The sequence below is a fragment of the Rhinoraja longicauda genome, chromosome 15 (assembly GCF_053455715.1).
Source record: "Rhinoraja longicauda isolate Sanriku21f chromosome 15, sRhiLon1.1, whole genome shotgun sequence".
NCBI lineage: Eukaryota > Metazoa > Chordata > Chondrichthyes > Rajiformes > Arhynchobatidae > Rhinoraja > Rhinoraja longicauda.
Genome location: NC_135967.1, coordinates 31687050 through 31710700, shown reverse-complemented (window position 1 = coordinate 31710700; position 23651 = coordinate 31687050). Strand labels below are relative to the sequence as shown.

Sequence of the window (23651 nt, the reverse complement as noted above, 5' to 3'; positions counted from 1 at the left end):
AACTTAATGTGGGTAAATGGGTTTGGTATAGGGTTGTGCAATTGTCAGTGTTTCCGTGCTGTATGATACTGACTTAATGCCGCTGCAATTGACTGAGAGATTGGAGGAAGAAATCAAATGTGCCAAGTTTCACTTTTGATGTTTGATACTGAAGCCAATTAAGTTTTTGGAACTATATGCTAATTTAGTTTGGCCAAAATGTTGCTATGGCAAATCGTGGTGAAGGAGCTCAAATGACATCACGAGGATTGAGATAAAACATCAGGCTGTTTTGAGTCAACTGCACTCAAGGTTATTTATCTTTTCTGGCATTGTTTAACGCTATCATTTTAAAAATATTCCTCTTGGTATTATTCACCAGTCTGAGGAGACAATGGGATCGGGATGAGATTGTTTGGGGATGATGCTATCAGTATGAATAAAAATATCTCTGTGTTTAGATAGGAATTGTCAGCACGTCAATTTCCCAGGTAAAAATGGGAATGGAAAAATTGTGTTGCTTGAATGTAATTTTAGTTAAGATTGAAATTGAGGAGAAAGATTGCATTACATGATAAATGATGAATGTTTTATTCGAGTCAAATGACAAGGGAAATCAACATACATGGTCATAACATAGATAAGATGCTGAAACATGCTCTAACCAAAGAGCTTGTCAATTGCATCGTTTTTATGAATCTTGTATGAGACCAGGGCAAAATTTCCACTCGCTCAATTTATTTTAGTGGCACTATTACATTTGTCAGGTGATTCCATCAACTGACAGATAGAAGAACAGTGTTTCATCTTCATAGCACTAGATTTTATTGACCTATGGAGAAAGTGAGTATCTCTGTAAAATTTCACATTCGGAAGAAGCTCCTCTATGTTTTGAAATAGCTGTAAAATAATTGCTGGAAAATTAGTGAGTTATCATTAATGGAACATGAATACATTTTAGCCAATGCTCTCAACATTACTTCTGGAGTCAAACCAGATAAATAGATGCTGAAAGAAGACTTGCGTTAATGATTCATTGGAGCCCATTGAGGGCATGTAAAGATGATTAGAAACTTGCCTTTGAATGCGTGTCTTTAAGTATGCATTTTGCGACTAGGCAGTCCTTCTGCTGACACATCATCCACATAGTGCCATTTGTCCCCTTCTATGTTGTTCATGAAAATATTCCAGCAAATGACTCAATACTTTCTGGTTTCCTCAAAATCTTTGCTGTTGAGGTTAGCTTTTTGTAAGAAAAATATGTTTTGAATATTTTATGCCTTTGGGTAATTGCACAGTTTAATTGGTGCCTGTGAAGTACGTGTATATTTGAGAATTGATGTGGTATAAACAATAATCTAAAAATGATTAGTTATGGTTGGTGTTCAATCCATATCCACTGTTTGAAACTTTATCTCTTTTTAAGCACCGTCCTGCAAGTTATCCAGGAATTCCAAAATTGTATGAGATCTCCAGTCTGCTTATTTGCCTTCCGCAGCCATCTCTAACAATCCTATTCTCCAGCAACACTATGGTGCAGCGGTAGAGTTGCTGCTTTACAGCGCCAGAGACCCGGGTGCTGTCTGCATAGTTTGTTCGTTCTCCCTGTGACCGCATGGGTTTTCTCTGGGTGCTCCAATTTTCTCACACACTCCAAAGACATAAAGCTCCTTAAGTTAGTAGGCTTCTGTAAAATTGTAAATTGCACCCAGTGTGTACGATAGTGTAGGGTGATCGCTGGTCGGCGTGGATTTGGTGGGCCTTTTTCCTTGCTGTAGCTCTAAAGTCTAAAGTGAAGTCTGAGGCATGATACCTTTGTCATCTCCCATCCCCGGACATTCTGTTGGTCATCTATGTCCCTTCGCATCTACTTTTCTGAGGCTTGCATTCTGTAGCCAATATGGTGATGCCACTCAATTTACGATCTATGATCTGCTGGACCTGGGGCGCAATTGCTGATTTGTGGCATAAGACACTTTATCTCAATTTCTCTAAAGCAGATATCAGCCAACAATAAACCATTTATTTAGCTAACTGACTGTACAAATGTAGAAACAAGGAACTGCAGATGCTGAGCAAATTGGGAAAACCATTTTGACCAAACACACAATTTAGCAATAGCATCCGTATACCCATGCTTCAGAAAGCACAGTAAAGAAAGATGATCATTCATTCTGATGATTTGTTTCAAAGAAAAAAATCTCTTTTAACACTGGGTGTACACTAGGCGTAGGTTCACTGTTACATAGGAGCCTCTGCATTGCATTCTTGCATATATTAAAGATAATGGGAGTTGGGGTCCAGGGGTAGGTCTGTGGTGAGTGTTCTGCAGCATCCAGCTGGCAAAATGTAACCATGCCATAGTAGGAAGGTCTGCCGTTTACTCATCATCCCTGTAATCCCCCACTGCACCTCTGACACTTTCAATGCACCACAGACTGACTGGCTTTATCATGCCTCCTTTCATTTATCAAGACATTGGTTAGTCTTCAGTCAGGGAAAAAGTAGGCAGATAATTAATTTAATTTAAGACAGAAATATTGCATTGTTTTTGATCTCATAATCTGATTTAGCTTTGTACAATGGCATGGTTTAAGAATTTGCATTTAATCCTGTTTTCCTTTATTCTGATCATGCACTGCATACTAACTGTTCCCATTGTCTAGTTAAATGCTGTGCTGTTTTGAGTGGGTTGTTAGCGCATTGGAAAACAAAAGTCCAACAATTATAAAGTAATAAAAAATGTGGTGGCATTAATGGGAGCTCTTGTATTTCAGAGGAAATAATTTCTAAATACAAAACAAAGGCCCCATCCAAAGTTGCCAACTTTGCCCTTTCTGCACATTCTGATTTGACACGGGTCAGCTTTCATTTTCATGCTGACAACACTCGGATCTATTCCTCTGCCACTCTCATTGATTTGTAAACCATCTCTGTATTGTCTATCTGCTTACCGAACAACAGTCTTCTTCAACTTGTTCATTTCTTTCCAAACATTGACAGTCTGGCTCCTGATTCCAAATGTCTCCTGCACTTCATTCAAAAGGAACCAGACAGTGAGCCACAGACTCCTAATGTGAGACAATATAAACAAGTACTGCTTGCATCTTTTACAGTTGTCAATCTTTGCTCTTGTGGCAAAATCCCACATGAAACCCCATCCGCACCAAAATTAGTTGAATGCTAGCTTTGTTAGACTCCCGAGATGCACCTTCCTTAAAGTGCAGTTAGCCCCAGAACTCTACATCCTCCATCTAACCTTTGCTGAGACCAGTTTCCTCGGCAACCTCCAGCAACAAGATAGAGAATTCAAGTTTTCTCGTTGTCATCCACAGACCTGTTTGTAGCTTTGACAGAGACACAAGAATCTACAAATGTTGGCTTCTCAAGTCTGAAGAAGGGTCCTGATCCAAAATCTCATCGGTCTCTTCCCTCCTGACCCATTGCGTTCCTCCAGCAGTTTGCTATTTGCTCATAACTTTGACCCTCCCTACATCTCTAGTGGCCAGCTATGCATGCATTCTTTACCAAACCACTCCATTGTTCATTCATTGAAGCAGGGCTCTGCCCAGCTTTAACTCTCTGTTATCCCTTTCTGCTTACTCTCTCACTTCCTCCAGAGACCCCAGTAAAGCTTTATACCAACCATCCAACCAATTCCACTGCTATGCCATTAACCTCACCCCAAACCTTTTTGTTTTGGCCTATTGAGGCCAACAGAAGTTGTTGTTTAACAAAAATATGTAATCTGTGGCAAAATTGGAAGAAAAATGAGATGAAAGTAGCGATGTTGAAAAAAGCTGACAAGACAAAATAAAGAGCAGAATGTGTGAAGTGATATGCCAAGCGATTTTCACGGAGGTAACTTTATATATTGTAGAAGGCACGGAATACGGAGATAAGAACAGATAGAGAAAGGGAAAACAAATGTGTAGGAAGGAAGCAGAAAAAGTAAATAAAACATATATGGGGAAAATGAGAGCCTGAGGTGAAATGACAAGACCATCAGAAAAAAAATGCTGTCAGGCAGTGAGGAGAGTCACGGAATATGGAAAGATAAAGGACCAGAATAAAACATAACAAGTGAAGCATGAAAAATGAATGACTAACAGGGGACAATGAAAAACTAGAAGAGTCCATTGAAAAACTAGAAGAGTTCCATTGAAAAAAACAGTGCCATTTTAAATAAATGATACAGAAATAATATGTGCAAGTTAAGGGTTTACATGGGAATAAACAACCTCATGATTCTGAACATGCAAGAGCATATTCCTGAGCAGATACTTCAGGGATTAATTAAAAATGCCAGTCCCCATGTTTCCCTAACATGATTTACCAAATAAATAGCTAAATATATTTTGGTGCTGTTCAATGCAGAAAATTGACAAGCGAGTTGAAAATGTGTAGTGCTCTTAATGCCAGAAAATGGTAGGACAGCAAAAAAGCTGTGAACAAATAAATAAATCCTATGTGTAAAGATTTCAGTCATGCGAGGAGATGCTGACTTGTATCAATCCTAAATATGGATATGAGTGACAGTTTTTCCAAAACCTGAGCCATAAAGGTGGTCAAATTGCATTAAAATGTTTGTTCCTCTTTCTGCTCTGCTGACCCATTCATAGGCTCATTGTCAGCAGGTCATGAATTTGAAATAGTTGATATTTCCTATCTTGGAAGTGACATTTCCATTTTCCTTCCCGAGATAATCCTTTTAGCCTTTGTGGTAGATGGACGACACAACACCAAAGAATTGAACTGGGTTATGAAGGATTCTCATAGTTAATAATTTGCATTCATTCAGCTGCATCTTTATTAGAAACTAAATCCCACATGAAAGCATAGTGAGTTAGCAGATAAGTACCTTCGTCTCCCCAGATATTTTTGAGTAAACATTTGCAAATTACTCTTCAATTTTGGCATTGTCTGTCCACTTATATTTACATGCCTATTAAATCAGGAATTCATTTGACATCATATGGTTTTTCAATGAAGTTGATGCTGAGTCAAAGAGACAACACAGTGGACAGTGTTTTTTTAAAATCTGGTTTAGACACTGCATATGTTGAAACAAGGAAATGCAGATACTGGGTTACAAATAAAGACACAAAATGCTGGAGTAACGTAGCGGGTCAGGCTGCATCTCTGAAAAACATGGATAGGGGACATTTTTGTTGCATGATATCCAGTCAGTGAAAAGACTATACATGATTACAATCAAACTGTCCAGTTACAGTGTCCAGCAGTGTACAGATACAGGATAACGGGAATAATGTTTCGTGCAAAATAAAGTCCAGTGAAGCCCAATTAAAGATAGTGCACAGGTCTCCAATGAGGTAGATGATAGGTCAGGATCACTTTCTAGTTAGTGATAGGATGGTTCAGTTGCCTGATAACAGCTGGGAAGAAACTGTCCCTGAATCTGGAGGTGTGCGTTTTCACATTTCTGTACCTCTTACCTGTTGTTAGCAATTAGTTAGCAAAAAGATCTTGATACTATGGTTGAGTGGTCACAATAATGGGGGATGCAGTTCAATCCTTCCAAATGTGAAACCATGTGTGTCACCAGGAGGAGGAAACCAGGCGAAACATCATATAATATCTTTGGTGCCACCATTGAAGAATCCAAACAGACCAAGTATCTTGGCATCAAATTACAGAGCGATCTACGTTGGAATGGTCAGACTCATCATGCAACGGTGAAAGCAACAGGTGTCCTAAATTTTCTGAGACGCAACTTTTATCATTGTTCAACTTCTATCAAGGAGAAATACTTCACCCTTGTTGGACCACATTTGGACTACGCAGTTGCAGCTTGGGACCCATACACAAATTTAAAAAAATCTTCCATCGAACGTGTCCAAAGACAGGCAGCTCGTTTTGTTACAAATACCTATGAGAGAGAAGCGAGTGTTACCGAACTTCTATATTCATTGGACTTGAACACTCTCGAAGGGGGACGTAAAGCCCACCGTTTGACCTGTTTTTACAAAATGTTAAATGGTCAGCTCGACATAGATTACCACATCTACATCAAACCCAAACCTATCAGGAGTAGACGAGGGCATTCGATTCAATTTGAGATACCAGCTATCAAGACAGATGTGTATAGCAATTCATTCTTCTCTCGCACAATTAAAGCATGGAATAGTCTTCACTCTACTGTAGTTACTCAACCAGAGACGCAACTAAATTTATGGCAGCTCTTCTTCTCCAAGAAGCCCTTCTTGCTTAAGTCCATACTCCGCCTTCTCCAGTTTGATTTCCATTTGGAATATTTTGCAGGACCAAGAACCAAGTGTGCTAATGTTATCAATTCAGTACTGGTGCTGGGATTGATGCTATAAGATCTTGTATTTGTCTTAATGCTAAAAAAAATGCAATTGTTTATGACTAGGTCATGTACCAGAGGTTTTGTTAGGAATGGAACTCCATTAGAGTTAGTTTTCCCTGGTCCCATCTTACCAATTACACTGTGCCAAAGAATTCCGTCATTTCTGACTCTGGGAAGGAAATGCTGGGATGATCAGTTTATCTCCCACTGGAATGCAGGCTCGGAGTTTCATGAGGTTGGAATACAGTTCTTCCTAAGCCTCATATACAGCTTTCAGAACTGAATATAAGCACCGATGAGAGCTATCTGGTTATGAGACACACTGTGAAGTGACCTTACTTAACAGAGAAAAAAAACCTAAAATAAACTGGACTATTATTAACACACAAGAAACTGCAGATACTGGAATTTTGAGCAAGAAACAAAGTGCTGGAGGAATTCAGTGGGTCAGGCAGCATCTGTCGAGGGAATGGACAGATGACATTTTGGGTCATTGGGTCCCTCCCTGAAAGTGTCCCATCACATAATGTCATTTGTCCATTCTCTCCGCAGATGCTGCCTTTCCTGCTGAGTTCCTTCAGCACTTTTTTGGGGGGACTTTTATTAGTTTGATGTTCTTTTTAGAATGAAAGCAGCAGTACCTAGCACATTCAACACACGCAATTCATTTGGTGGAACGAGTCCAAATAGACATGAATGCTTCACTCAAGTATCCTCATATCTCTATCAGCATAACTCTCCATTCCCTTGCAATGCTTACTAAAACCTCCCCTTCAATGCATCACTTTTCACCTGAACTGTTCCCCAGGGAAGAGGGCTGCACTCTTATCACTTTGAGTAAAGATGTTTCTGTTGAATTCCCCATTTCATTGTTGGCTGCTTTCCTGCTAACCTGGAAATGGGTTTCTGATTTTGTGCTGTTTGAAGTATTGGGTATGACAGTCATTTTGCAATATATGGCCATAGAATACACAATGTGGTCTTGAAAAGAAAGATGGTTTTAAGAGGAGAGTCTTCTATCCTGGGAAATGAAACAGGTTACCATTTTACTACCCATTGTTGCTATTAACTAGTTTCTAGGTTACATATGACTATTGTGAAGTGAAGCTTCTTCCACACCATATCCTGTAAATGCTCCTGGATAGGTTTAACCTTGATGAAGGAATGGGGACACCATCAATGATGTACCCTAAGTTCAGTGACAAATGAACAGAACTATTGATTAACTAGGATGAAGGATCTTACAGTTGAATCTTAACTGTTTTTCTTTGCCTAGATGCTGCATAACATGCTGGATTTTTCTAGCATTTTCTAATTACATGTCAATTAATAAGGTTATGATTGTTGAGATATGAGTTATTGCTATAGTTTGCTCATTCACCTCACCATATGAAGTGAATGGAAATGTTTTCACATCAGTCCAATCTACATTTGATTCTGGTGTGTAAAGTTGAAACAAAATTAAATTGAATCTATTAAGCTAACATCAATTTATTAAACAGAAATTTAGATTTCACCTTTTCTTGAGCTCTTGTGTTGCTGTCATGGATTGGATGACAGTTTTTTCCTCTCTCCGCAAAATGCAGGAAACTGTGCATTGGCGTGAACTAATTTCTGATCCCATTTGTGGTTAGGTCTGATTGCTGATGAGAACTAGTCGGCACAGAGGAGCATTTAACACATGAATTGACTGATCTTCAACTTTATGTGTCATACCCATGAGGAGAAATAAAGTCATCATCATGGTTGGCTGCTGGAAACTTTTCTGTTTTAATTTTTATCAATCTTCAAATCTGTTTTGATGCTAAGTAGAATTTGATGTATGAAACCTCACAGGAGTTTTTCCCAGGAGTTTCCACCAGGACCTTGAATTTATAGAGCAATTTTATTTTCTCTTCATAAACCACGTCTCCAAAGAATACAGAAGATTATCTCATAGTATGGACCAGCTTGCAACCAGATTGAATTTAAGACAATTTTATTTTAGTAAAGTGCAGGGGATGTGAGATTTTCCCTGTCAAGTTCACTCTTTAATGTAATTGGCTAGGTCTGGAGAGAGCCTGCAAACACACTACTTCTCTTGCTTGTTTGAGAGGCTCTGGTCAATGTTTTGCTGTTCATTACGATACGATACAATAGAACTTTATTTGTCTCAGGAGAGTAATTGATCTGCCAACAGTCATAAAACACAAGATACATGAAATTAAAGTGAGGGAGTGGAAAGGATTGGGGATGTGCGAAGGTGGGGGGGGGGGGGGGGGGAGGGAGTCAGTCTACCCCATGACAGAAAGGGGAGGATTTGTACAGTTTGATAGCCATAGGGAAGAAGGATCTCCTGTGGCATTCTGTACTGCGTCTTGGTGGAACCAGCCTGTTGCTGAAGGTACTCCTCATGTTGACCAGTCAAATGTGAAATTAGATTTAACCTTTGAAATGTATGGGAGATATTCTGGTTTTAGCCATGCACTACAGGTGTCTCTAAATCTATCATCACCTGAACTTGATGGTAGATTCAGTGACACACTACCCCATGACAGAAAGGGGAGGATTTGTACAGTTTGATAGCCATAGGGAAGAAGGATCTCCTGTGGCATTCTGTACTGCGTCTTGGTGGAACCAGCCTGTTGCTGAAGGTACTCCTCATGTTGACCAGTCAAATGTGAAATTAGATTTAACCTTTGAAATGTATGGGAGATATTCTGGTTTTAGCCATGCACTACAGGTGTCTCTAAATCTATCATCACCTTAACTTGATGGTAGATTCAGTGACACACGTTTCTAAGTACTGCGCTATCGGGTTTAACTTTGATTGAATGCAGAGCGATGCTACCTCACACATTGTCATATCAAACATTCCCATGACAGCACAGTGTGCATTAAATGCAGAGTAATATTCCACAGGCTCTATAGTTTTGCAAATCATATATATATACATCAGATTGAAACATGCCTTAATCCCAATTTCAGAATGGTGGCTTGTAAAATGCACAATGATATTTTCTACATTAGTATTTCTCAAGACGTGGATGATAAGATTGGCAATGCTTTGGAAATGCCGTTGAATTACTGGCAGCTATATATGGTGACCCGGCTTAATAATGGATCAAATGCATGTGACTTGTGCAGCTGTCAACAAAGCCACTTTGCAAGCCTCTGCTCCTGAATTGGAACAAAACTTTGAAGATGAAAGTGTGGTATTTATTCACTAAACCAGCTGGTCGCCATTATTTTTGGCCAAGAAATGTGCTTGGTTCTAGACCTGTAATTCTGACACATGGCCAGAGGCATTCAAACACAAGATAACTATCAACCTGCTAAATTTGAACTTCGGGTGTCTTTTGGCTTACGCTGGCTGTAACATTGAGTTATTTACTTGTGCTCATTTTCGACGTGGGTGTTGGTCTTTTTGGAAGTCCATCCTTATTGCAGATGTCTATTTGTGCCTTATAAAATATGGTATCTGAAGGTTACAAAATTATTTTCTGACTATTTTGTCTATTCCTGTGATACCTTTGTTATGGTTCTATGGTTTCCTGTAAATGCTCCCCCATTCCTAGTTCCACTTTACCTTTCTAGTACATTGTGCTTTTTCATTAAGGAATTTTTGATGGGTGAATGAAATTAATGAGAATGTGTCAACATGGATACTCAGCCCTCGATCAGTTAAATTGAATAAACTACTTGTGCTGCCTTCTAATTTTGTACTTGTAAATTGCCCTTCCTCCACAAGGCACTTCCTCCTTGTTGCAGTACTGTACTACAACACTGGTTGTCTTTGTTCTTGTCTCCAGAGGCTATTATTCCTGCCTGACACTCAGTGCTGACAGGTTATTTTAGCAAGGAAGTAAAAGAATCAGACGCCTTATTCTGCCCTGACCTATCATTAGTTCAGATGCTCTTCTGGTAGTGATTGCTAAAGAGTGGTTCAGTAGTTTCCAGTTTGTAACTCAAAGGATATTGGATAGCCTTTGAGCATCTGTCATCATCCTTACTGAAACACAAACCATATGCACTGGAAAAGCAACAAAAAAAACTCCCACGTGGTTGTAATGAGTAGAAGTGCACAAAATATTTGGGTTGGGCAACATCTGTGGAGAGAGGAACATTTTTTAGGTCAGTGACCTCTCATCAGAACTGTTCTCGATCATGTTATTCTGCACCTGATCGAATAAATAAGTTATAGCCATTTGCTGCTGTAAGCAGATTTACAATTTTAGCTCAATACTCCCCTTAGATATGGTAGCGTGGATTATTCAATATTGGAATATAATTATTTTTCTTGGGCATTTTGATAGTTCAAAATGGAAAACAAGTATTTGATGAGTATTTAAATCTGTAAGCAGTATAAGGAATACTCTGCCTTGCATCCTATTGATTTAGCTACCACATCAGGAACCTTCTGCCCCCAACTGTGAAAAAGGTCGGTATTGGCCTCATGGGCTGTCTCAGCACCCATGCATCTCAAGGGAGTGCATAAGAAAAGGAAGAAATAATCATCATAATTTTGCATCAGGAAAGTCCAGTCAATATGGAGCTGTTTTTAACAGAGCAAATCAATTGCTCAATTCTCTTCTTGAATCAGTCAGCTACAAATTAATAAATTATCTGATAATCCCACCCTTTGCCTTGGAAAGCAGGAGAACCACCACCAATGCCCCCTCCCCCTCCCCCAATGCTTGGTTTCTCAAAAAAAAAACTTTTGTAAAAGCAGGACAACTTCCAGAGAAGCCATTTGCAAGAAGGGAACCGATCCTCCTGGACACTGTCCGGGACTGGAAAAAGCAGGCTGATCTAGACCGGAAGCTCATCTTTCCACCAGAGATCATCACAACTAATCTCAGGCCGGACCTGATCTTGTGGTCAACCTCACAGAAGTCCCTGTACATCATGGAGTTAACTGTGCCTTGGGAGGCTGCAGTTGGTGAAGCGCATGAACGCAAATGGCTGAAGTATTCAGACTTAGCAACCGAGGCAGAACAGCGTGGCTGGCGTACCCAGGTGCTCCCTGTAGAGGTTGGTTGTAGAGGGTTTGTAGCCATGTCAACAACCAGACTCAAAACATTGCGTGTTCAACATCCAAATGAATTTTTTTTTTAAATACTAGAAATAATCAGCACGTCAGGCAACATCTATGGAGAGAGATCCAAAGCTACCATTTCAGATTAATAACTCTTCATCAGGAGTCTTAATTACAAGTGCCCAGTTTAGAATACTAACAAAATGAAGAATTTCAAAATGTGGATGACCTAGTTAATTCCTAGAGGCAGAGGCCTGGGTTATAAGGAAAATCTGGGACTGCATATTTTCCATTCAAAGGAAATGAGCTGGACGTGAATCACAGAAATGGATGAATGGGATCAAGAGAGCAGATCTGGAAGAATGTCTCATTGTTTTAGCCAAATTTAAAGCAGAGCAAAAGATTCACAAGTTCAAGTTGATGAAGGCCAGATTTAGGAGATTGTTTTCACAAAATGTTATCATCATTTGAAAAGAATTTACGATTGTAGTGGTATTGGTAAAAATAAACACTGGAAACACTTAAGAAGCAATGAAATAATTGAATGTATGTTTGTGAATCATGAGCCACCAGGAACAAATAGCAATCCCCTCTTCATATTTTTCCGATGATTTTGTGAAGACAAAACAATTTTATAGTGATCTCAGTTAACACTTAGCGTTGTAAGGTTTACTGTCTGAAATTTGATCTTGATGGTGAATTAAGATATAGGATGCGCACAATATGAACTGTGAAATGCAGATCCATACAAGAGTCAAGAGTGTTTAATTGTCATATGTATCATATGCACCAATCTATTAGGATGTACTGATTAAAGGAAGGGACATTTGCTAAAGTGAGAGAAAGTAAATTTATCCTTCCAAACGTCCTTACCGTTTCAAACTATTTTGGCAGATTTGAATATAGAAATGACACAAACCCACAAGGAAGGAGGGAGAGACTTGAAAGAAAGAACTATAGACTAGTTAAGGTAGAATCTATGAAAAACTGAGAAACAGTTTAGGAATTTAATGATTAGGAAACGTCAGCATAGTTTCATGAAAGTTGTGTTTAACAAGCCTAAAACAGATTGTTAGGGATATAATTAGCAAAGAACATTCAGTGGATTCAGAAGATTCCTTCTGAATCTTCAAAAGGTATTTGAAGAGGTTCAATATAAGAATCAATTATATTAAACCAGGCTTATGGAGTTGGAGTATATTTTACGGATAGGGGACAGGTTAAAGGTCAGGACAGAGCAGGAATTGAGGGGCATTTTTTCCGATTTTCAGGTTTTTACTAAAGGAAAATCACAGGAAATAACCCTGCACCTCCAGCTCTCCACAATTTATATTAATAATTCAGATTAAAATGTAGACTATTAAAATGTTTGTTTGCTGTTGTAAAGCTAGGTGGGAAAGTGAGCAATGAGCAGCCCTCAAATGGTTTGTAAAGGCTTAGAGAGAGAGCAAGAAAATGCAGATGGAAAATAATGTTTGGGAAATTTGTGGTAGGAAGAATAGAAAAAAAAATAAGCAGTGCAACTGGTAAAATATGATGTTTCGAACAAATGCTTAAAATAAGCATGCATTTGGAAAACAGACACAAGAATTCTTATGTATCGATCTTTTTTAAAAATAGATTCTAGTCTAGTCTATAATTCTCTATTTGCTCTCCCCTTTTGTGCATTTGGGTTACATTTTCTACATTCAAATGTATTGAAAAATGTTAAATTTACTCTCTTTCACAGGAAGTTAGAGAACTGAAAGTGATCTCATTGAGATACACTAGATACTGAGCGGAGTTGACGGTGGATTCTGAAAGCTGTTTCCTCAGCCATCTCTTGTGTCCTTGGTAGATAGACATTAGTGCTACACATCACTAAACTTTCTAATTGGGATAGATTGGTTGCTGAACAAATGATCAGAGATAGTCTTCCAAAAGGGACGTGAACATTGGAATAGAGATTCCATGACCAGTGTTGTAAGCACAAAACTATTTGAGATAAAATGGACTCGCGTAGGATAGAATGATGTAAGATTTTGAAAGCCCTTCAGAATAGTGGTGACACTGAACATTTGTGCTTATTTTGTATAATCAATATTTGCTTATGAAAAAAAAAAATCTCTGCTTTTAGTTAAGTTGAAATCTGTAAATTGCATTAATATATCTAGGTCATTCCTACATTAGTTGTTATCTTTCACTATAGATTACATTTTTACACACAAAACCTAGTCCCACGCTCTTTAATCACTCATTCAACATTATTAAAAACAAATTATCCAATTCTTATCGGAGCAGGCTCTGGTCAATCTGACACCGTCTCCTTTGACGGAAAAATGCTTTTGGTGAAAAGGTAAAAGGTGTTGTACAAATTAAAATCTCATGCACATTACATCCATCACAACAATGAGATACATTTGGCGTTTATTTCACTAAAATGGAGACCCGGTTTAATACATACATTTTTTTCGATGCTCAACACTTCCTCTTCCTCATTTATAAATGGTGGAAATACTCTATGGTGATTGTTGGACAAGTACTGTAGCTGTAACAATTAGGAGGCCATTGCTAGTATTGTAACCCAATCTGGTGTCCTTTTCAAATCACAGTAACCTTGCGTTATCCAGCAGGAGTTTAATAGTTGGAATGACTTCAGGTAAATCAGTCTAACATTAATGGTGGGAAAATGTGATCAGAAAAATATTAGATAGACACAAAATGCTGGAGTAACTCAAACAAAACCTATTCATGTTCTCCAGAGATGCTGCCTGACTCACCGTTACTCCAGTACTTTGTGTATTTTTTGACAAACAACATTTAGTGTGGCACAATCAAGGGCAATCAGGGTGGTGTTGTTCGGGGATGGTCATGTTTTTTTGTGGATGCAGGACAATATGAAGTAGAGTTCAGAAAGGCTATTAAATCCCTTGCCTTTTGTGTTATGTTTAAATGATTTAGATTAAGTGCGTGGACTATGAATAGTCAAACGATGAGATAGCAAACAAAGGAAGAGAATACTTGATAAATTATAGGATACTGACAAATACAGAGCAACAGACGATCTTGGATTGAATCCCCACATCCACTAAGATAGCAGACCATGCATGAAAGGCGCCCTAAATATCATTTGGAGTTCATCTACTCTAAGGCTTGAACACTAAAAAAGAGCAGAAAAGATACGTTACAGCCTTATAAAAAGATTTGAAACCAACCTGGCCAAGGACCAAGAATGGACAGGGAAAGTTTAGGGGGTTATGAGCCAAGCACGGGCAGATGGGATTAGTGTAGATATGGCATCTTGGGCAAGTTGGGCCGAAAATCATCCTTGCTGTATGATTATATTTCTGTGAGTACTCCCACTTTCAGGCAGTATGGAATCAGTGGGCCAAATGGCCCGTGTAGTGTACATTTAGGTTTTTACTGAGTTAAGATTATAGTTATTTTGTCTGTAACATTGATCTTCCTCTTTATTTAATGTTAAGGTTGGATTCAAGGGAAACATGTCTGGCATGCTTTAAAGAGCGTACAATCATCTCACACTGTTTTTTCAACTCTCTTGCAGGTAGCTGACCAGCTTCCCTGGGTAACACTAATAATGCAAGCTTGCTTTGCCTGAACATGGAAACACTTGAATCGGAATTAACCTGCCCAATCTGTCTGGAGTTATTTGAAGATCCTCTGCTGTTGCCCTGTGCCCACAGTCTGTGCTTCAACTGCGCCCACCGAATCCTCGTCTCTCACTGCACCACCAACGAGACGATCAAATCAATTGCTGCCTTCCAGTGTCCAACCTGTCGTTATGTTATATCTCTGAACCACCGTGGCTTGGAAGGGCTGAAGCGGAATATAACTCTGCAGAACATTATCGATCGCTTTCAGAAAGCTTCGCTGAGTGGGCCCAACTCCCCCAGTGAATGCCGCCGTGACCGGCCCTACAAGGATCCCGTCACCATGTCCTCCGAGAGGGTCCAGTGCCAATTCTGTGAGCAAGAGCCACCGAGGGATGCAGTCAAGACCTGCGTGACTTGTGAGGTCTCCTACTGTGACCGGTGCCTCAGGGCCACCCACCCTAACAAAAAACCATTCACCGGCCACCGGCTGATTGAGCCAACTCCGGACTCTCACCTGCGTGGCCTAATGTGTCTGGAGCATGAAGATGAAAAGGTGAATATGTACTGTGTCACGGACGATCAGCTGATCTGTGCCTTATGCAAACTTGTAGGACGTCATCGGGAGCATCAGGTTTCCTCACTGAGTGATAGATATGACAAGCTTAAGGTACAGTATATGGAGCTTCACTGTGAATGACCAGGCCACTTGGTCTATTTAATCTTGTCCTTTATGCAGAATTTTAATCTTCCCATTTCATCTTTTATCGGCAGCCTAAACAAGTAGACAGGAACTTGATTACGTATCCAATGTCAAAGGATGGTTATTCCAACAATGCGGGCGGGGCTTTATGTTTCTGCATTGCAGTTTCAGCTTTGCTAATGTAGCCAAATACTGGCACTGGGATAACAGTCTCTATTAATTCAGATGCTCTTTCAATAGGATTGCCAGAGAGAAATTATTTCTGTTGATGGATATTAATGGAAGTTACTAACAGTCCAACTCTTGAGATTTTACAGAAAAATAAAACATTTGTCATTGTTTATTTAAAAAATACAAAAAATATATATATTGGCCCATGATTAAATTGGATTGTACGATGCAGTACCAAACGGATGGAAAGTCTGTTGTCAAAGATGAGAAACACCCAATTTAATGATTTCTTTTCATAGTTTAAATGATAATTACTGCGCGATTCGAAATCAAATCTTCTGAGGTATTCCAGCAAGTTAGTAAGTAAAATTGAAAAACGCAATCATGTCTGTAACAGATTATACACTAATCTTTTTTTTTATTTGCACGTATCAATTACTATATTTTTCTTGAAAAATATTTTTAATGGATGAATTAGGCACGATTTCTCATTCTTACCCACAACTCCATTTCTTCAACCAACTCCAAGAATCTCAAGCACTAATACACATTTATTTATTGTATTTCGTCAGTGCCAAAGGCTTTGAAGGAGCAGGGTGGGAGAACTTGGGTGTTGATCTAAATAACATGGTACTCATGAGGGAAGAAAACATGTGCAATAGTTTCAGCTCAATCAGAAACCACAGCACTGTGTACTTTGTATCATTTACTTGAATTTGAACTGAGATCAGGGAATTCATGTTTTTTGTTGATTGCCACGCTAAGAATTGTACATATTTTTCTATGCTTTTGTAAACCGTAATGGTGCCCAGCTGTCATCAGTGTGGTTGAGTGGTCATTGACCACATTTGGTGTGTGAATTAACCACAGTTTGTCCCATAATGGTGTTTGAGAAAAAACAGGATTCATGAAACCAAGAGATTTTTTGTTCAATGGCCAAGCAAATTTCCCAAGAGATCAGAAGTTTTTGAAATAGAAATTAATCAAACTTTTGCTCTTTTAATGATTATAATGGGATTTAGCATTTAAAATAAACATCACATATTCTGAGGATACTTAAAAGGCATTTAGTCCAATGTGCCTAATTGCCTAAATCAATTGCTGGGCCCTGGTGTATGTAATAAGAAATAAGAGTAAGAAATAGCTATCAGTTTTCCAAAAACAAACTGCTGGAGGTATGTAGTGGGTTAGGCGGCATCTGTGGAGGGAAATAGATAGACTATGTTTTGGGTCAGGCTCCTTTGTCAAAACTGTAGTAGAGGGGAGATCCCCCTCTAACTTCCCTCTACTCGAGTCTTGAAATGTCCGGACACAAAACATCCATTTCCCTCCACAGATGCTGCCTCACCTGCCAGGTTTCTCCAGCAGTTTGTTTTTTTGCTCCACATTTCAGCATCTGCAGTCACTTGAGTCTGTTATTAGTTTTCAAGCTTGCCATACCATTCAATAAGATCATTTCGCTCAATTCTGCTTTATCCCAGTAATCTTAATCACAATAATATGGCAAATTCCAAAAAAATCATAACAATTGAAGACATTTTTCTTCACCTCAGTCCTAAATAAATAAACCCCTTAATTCTTAAGTCTATTCTGCCTGTTTCTAGACTTCACTCTGAATATTGGTCCCATCAAACCTTTCAACTTTTTACATATCTCAAATATATCACTCCTAATTTTTCTAACATATTGGGAAGGAAAGGTCAGTTCAACATCATTGCTCTCCCATTAGGGCAATTAGTGAACTTCAGTAATTAGCCTAGTGAACCTTTATTGCATTCCAATTAATGCCAGTACATCCTTCATTTGGTAAGGAGATCAAAATTGTGCACAACACTCCATGTATGGTTTCACCAAGGTCCCTTATAATTGAAGTGAAACTTCAATGTTATACACACATTCCTTTGGATGAAGGTCACCCTTTCTAATCGATTGCTTAATCTGCAAAGCTGTTACCCTTTGCCATCAATGTACAATTACACCTAGCACTCCCTGATTTACTGACTTCCACAATCTCCTACACATTCCAACAAAAAAATTCTACTTCTCCAATTTCCTTACCTCCACAGATAACATTACAGTCTGCCACATTATCTACCATAGGACATTATTGCCATTCATTTTCATGTTTTTATCACTTTGAAATCTCCTTGCAGTTTATTTTCACACTTACCTATCCATTAAGATTAAGGTATTGATTCTGCAGTACCTTAGCTGGCACAATTTCCCCAAATTATCTATTTTTTCCCTTGCCTAATCGTAAATTACAAATAATTTTAGCCCAAAGCCAGTGGCGCAGTTGGTAATTTTGCTGTCTTCTAACACCAGAGATCTGGGGTCAATCCTGACCTCGGGTATGTTTGTGTGGAGTTTGCACGTTCTCCCATTGAAACCCTGGATTCCCTGCCACATCCCAACGACGTGTGGGTTTGTAGGTTAATTGGAGTCTGTAAATTGTCCCTAGAATGTAGATAGTGAATGAATAAGTGGGAACTCTTGGATTGGCATGGTGATTGTAAAATAAAATGCATGTGCAAAAAACCAAACTATTGAATTTCATTAGTAGTGTAAATGGGTGATCAATGGTCGGCATGAACTTGGTGGGCCGAAACCCCGTTTCCATGCTCTATCTCTAAACTAAACTAAACCCAACATATGTCATGTGGCACATTTCTTGAATACCTTTTCAAATCAAAATACTCTGTAGGTACTGGTTCTCCCTTATCTATAAATAGTTATGACCTCTAAATTCTGGCAACTTAATCAGATACCCTTTGCCTTTCATAAATCTATGTTGACTCTCTCATATCTTTGTGTACAACCAACGTATACTGTATATTTTCCTTTCCCTTCCATTTAATATTTTTAACTTCCCTTAGTGGTGATTGGACTGATTTTTCCCACCATATGTTTTATTCCTCGGGATTGGCAGTGAACTATGAGGAAGCTAACACCTGTTTTTGAGGCCATGAGTGAAGGTTGCAATTATTATTTTTTTTAAGTTATAACTTCAATCAACATAACAAAGAATTTCAAAGAAAAAACTATAGGGAACCAGGAAAAATAGCACAACAGTATTTGTACATGCCCCTATGTCTCTCAGCCTATTCTGCCCACTTCTAGTTCTTGCCTTAAAACTGGATATGTCATCACGTTGATCTCATGTGGAGGGCCATTGTGCTCAACTGCAATTGTAAATTGAAGGCTTGTTTCTATTTGGAGATTAGATATAAACAACAAGCAGTAGGTGAGGGAACCTAAAGACTAATGCTGCCTGTGGCAGACAGGTAGGGTTGCCAACTTCCTCACTCCCAAATAAGGGACAAGGTGATGTCACCGCCCCACGTGATCTCACCCAGCCAGCGGCCAGGCGTTCCCGATCCACCAATGGCAGCCGCCCGGGCCGGGAGGGGTGGTTGCTACGCAACCTCCGTTTGGTGGCTCCTGGGCCTCCGAACCTAGACTGTCCGGAGCTTAAATGTCGGAAACCTAAAGTGTCGGGACTTAAACTATCAGGACCTACAGCGTCGGGGCCTACAGATCCAGGCCTACAGCTCCCCCCCCCCCGGGCCTAATACAGGATAATGGCAGTCCCGCACGGGACAAAACAATTTAGCCCAAAATACGGGATGTCCCGGCTAATACGGGACAGTTGGCAACCCTACAGACAGGCCTCGTAACGCTGGCAGGACAACGGACCTTCATGGTCAGGTCAAAAACCCTGCACTTTCAAACTGGGACTTGAAAATTAAGCCCAAACTGATGTATAGGAGCAAAGAGGTCCTGCTGCAGTTGTATAGCGCCCTGGTAAGACCACATCTGGAGTATTGTGTGCAGTTTTGGTCTCCTAATTTGAGGAAGGACGTCCTTGCTATTGAGGCAGTGCAGTGTAGGTTCACGAGGTTAATCTCTGGAATGGAGGGACTGTCAAATGAGGAAAGATTGGAAAGACTGGGCTTGTATTCACTGAAGTTTAGAAGGATGAGAGGGGATCTTATAGAGACGTATAAACTTATAAAAGGACTGGACAAGCTAGATGCAGGAAAAATGTTCCCAATGTTGGGGGAGTCCAGAACCAGGGGCCACAGTCTAAAAATAAAGGGGAGGCCATTTAAAACTGAGGTGAGAAGAAACTTTTTCAGTTGTGAAGTTGTGGAATTCTCTGCCACAGAAGGCAGTGGAGGCCTGAATTTAAAAGAGAGTTAGATAGAGCTCTAGGGGCTAGTGGAATCAAGGGAAATGGGAAGAAGGTAGGCACAGGTTACTGATTGTGGATGATCAGCCATGATCACAATCAATGGCGGTGTTGGCTTGAAGGGCCTAATGGCCTCCTCCTGCTTCCATTTTCTATGTTTTCTATGACTGTATACAAAAGATAGACACAAAAAGCTGGGGTAACTCAGCAGGTCAGACAGCATCTCTGGGGTAAAGGAATAGGGAATGTTTCGAGTCAAGACCCTTCTTCAGACTGAAGGCTGAGTCTGAAGAAGAGTCTCGACCTGAAACGTCACCTATTCCTTTTCTCCAGAGATGCTGTCTGACCCGCTGAGTTACTCCAACTTTTTGTGTCTACCTTCGGTTTAAACCAGCATCTGCAGTTAATTCCTTCATAACTTTGTAAACTATCTCAATCTGCTACAGATATACACCTGTACTGTATCTGAGATGCTTATCTGAGATGTATCTAAGTGGTTACATATAATGATACTTGTACTGAACTGTATACAAAAATAAATTTCACTGTACTTCGGTGCAAGGACAAATAAAGTACTGTTGTAAACCATTGGATATAACCTGATGAAGGAGACAATGGCCAGAATGTATAAAGTAGCGGCTGATTAGGAAACATCTTACCTGGGCCAAGGACACCTGGAATTGCTGAAAACACAGGGGATTAAATGCAGAGCTGGATAAAGACCAGATTTGCAATCCATTACTAACATTACATTCTGGGGATAAAAATATAAACATTTAATTCTATTATTTTTACAGAAAAATAAATTGAATGAATTTTGTTTGAAGCTAGAGTTCAATAGATTGGTGTCACACTGGAAATGCTTTCTTCTATTCTATTTGATCAGACAAAATAAATGCATGTTTTCTGCCATTGGCTCCAAGGGTTGTTGGTAAAATAGTCACAGTTGTACAGCACAGAAGTAGGCCCTTCGATCAATCAGGTCCTTACTGACCTTTTTGCCCGTCTATACTAATCCCATTCCTGATGTACTTCTATCAGGTCACTCCTCAGCCTCCTTCATTCCAGTGAGAACAATCCCAACCTTTTTGATCTCTCCCCATAACTAAACTTCTTCAGTGCTATCCACATCCTAATGAATCACCTTTGCCCTCTCTCCATTGTAGCCATAACCTTCCAAAAGTGTGTCAGTCAGAACAGCACCTTACAATGCAATAAGTTGTGGGTAAAGAGAAAGAGATTCAAATTTGTTAAGTTGGAATTTAGCCAGGTCTGGAGAACAATTCTGACAAATTAGCAGTTTTTTGAAATTAAAGTTGTCGGAAAAAATAAAATCTGTTGATGTGCTAAGAATGGGGAGAAAATAAAGAAATAAACAGTGGAGAGGTGAAGTCCCACATCATCATTTACAGAATAGTCCCTGAGATGACTGGAGGTGCATCAATGGTGCTTCATTGCCACATGTGCAAACGCACAGTGAAATCCTTCTTTTTGCATATAGTTTAGTAAAGTATTTCCATACATAAGCCCAATCCCCAATTAGCAAAGTGTACAGAAATAGTCCACTGAGACCGCATGCAAGAGGTGCCACGTCTAGGCGCCATTTTCAAAGTCTAGTCCATGCTCTAGGTCTTATGAGCGGCTCTGATCCAGGCAAACCCCAGGCTGCTGCAGGGCCATGCCATCGCCTTCCTTGGATGTTTGGATCGTCCAGTGAACTGACGTCCAATTTGCACTAACCTGTGATGCCTGCTTCTCCTTCTTCCACTTGGACAACCCTCTGAAATTTGAGCCAGGGATTTTGGAGCTAAGGAATTGTTGACTTTTCTCTTTAAGCTCATTTACACAGAATGGTCTCCAGGCTAAAGTATAGCAAAACAGTGGTATTTACTGACTCATTTTGCAGCAGTTCAGTGCTTTGAGGGACAAAGGGAAGAAATTAGTAAGGACATATATCATATCATATCATATATATATACAGCGCGGAAACAGGCCTTTTCGGCCCACCAAGTCCGCGCCGCCCAGCGATCCCCGCACACTAACACTATTAACACTATCCTACACACACTAGGGATAATTTTTACATTTTGGCTTTTGTCTTGGAGATAAAATTATGTTTCTTTTGGGAACAATCCACAATGCAACCAGTTACAATTGATTCATTTTGCTAGTCCAACTTTAAATATGAATTAATATAATATGTAGGTACAACAAAAACACTATCTAATAAAATAAATGCAATTGCTCAAGCTATATTTTGCCTATACCTCTTCTGGTGTACTGGAGGTTATACAACCAACATTAATTCAAGAGACACATCCGAGTTACAGATTGAATCATAACGATTAGACATTCGATGTAATACAAGATTTATGAATGGGTTAAATGTTTCTTGGTTTGTTGGAAAGATATCAACATATTAATTAGGAGTTGAAAATCAGGCCAATTCACAAATTAAAATGTTTTCTATGGAGTTGGATTTAGAGGGATTTAGGATTTGAAGTGGATTAAAATGATAAGATCTCTCCACAGGATGTTTTGCAGATGAGGGAGTGGGAAAGTTGAGCGTTTAAAGATTTGTTCAGCTTGGAGCTGAAACTTAACCTACTTGGAGCACAGAAAACAAAAATATTACACACACTTTATAATTCTGCAGCGAACGATGAAAGAAGAAAAATTAACCCTGAAAACGGTTTTGCATTTAGAACAAAAAGCCATTTTACAAATACCAAAGACCAAATGTGTAGATGTGAAATAACAAGACAATAAGAGATGGTGGGGTATCCAACTAAATTGACCTTTAAGTCCCACTGTTCAGCCTCTCATTCACTGGGGCTGAGGTAGGAGATGGGACATTTTTATTCATTTAAAAGTTAAAAATGAACTTTCTCCTCGCAGGTAGGAATAATGCCAAACAGGAAATTGAGAGATCATTATGATTGCATTTCAGATTATGTCCCATTTCTTGATCCTAAAATATATGCGTAAACACACATGGTGCTGCAGAAATCCAGAGGCACAAATAGTTTTACTTGAAGGCTGTTCAGTTGCGGAAGAGTAAAACTATGTATAATCAAAGAATGTAAATTATCACTGAAATCTCGGTACCCGGGACAGAGAAATTATTTGCTTGGCCAGGAGGCCGAATTATTGATAGTTACTGTGGTATACACAATGTTAGAAACAGTTATCTTTTCAGACATGCATTTGAATCTTATCCAAATTGATAGGAGGAAGTTTTTTTTTTTCATCTGCCGGATGTAAACTGATGTGTTAAATTAGCTTGGGGTAGTTTCCACACTTTTCCTAATCTCTCAACTGCCCGCAATATCAACAAACCATCACCGGAGTGTCAGTTTCACTCAACATTCACGGGAATGGCTGACATGTGGAGTGGAAAATGCCATTCTGCTGCAGGAAGAGATGTTTTATTCCCAAATTGGGGATGTTGTTTTCATAGTTTACTGTAATTGTATCCGGTGGCTGTTTGAAACCAAAGCAAGGTGTGAAAAGTGGAAAATATTGCCATTTTCACACACTGGTGTTCTCAATTACCACACAACACAAAGTAAGTGAATATAAAGATGACATTTTAAAAAAGCATCACTCAATTAAATCTGAAATTTAAAAAAATAGAAATGCATGGGAAATTCAGAGCCTCTGTGATG

General features: G+C 39.3%; 1 protein-coding gene across 5 annotated transcripts in view; it reads left to right on the top strand.

Moving 5' to 3' along the window:
* mid2 (midline 2) overlaps nt 1-23651 on the top strand; it is a 190487-nt gene that overhangs the window by 76596 nt on the left and 90240 nt on the right. For 4 of the 5 annotated variants that reach the window (XM_078412436.1, XM_078412438.1, XM_078412435.1 and 1 more), the window contains exon 2: nt 14872-15587. In XM_078412436.1, the coding sequence (XP_078268562.1) occupies nt 14928-15587 (660 nt within the window). In that variant the 5' untranslated portion in view covers nt 14872-14927. The remainder of the gene's footprint in view (nt 1-14871; nt 15588-23651) is intronic. The other variant, XM_078412439.1, reaches the window with a different exon arrangement.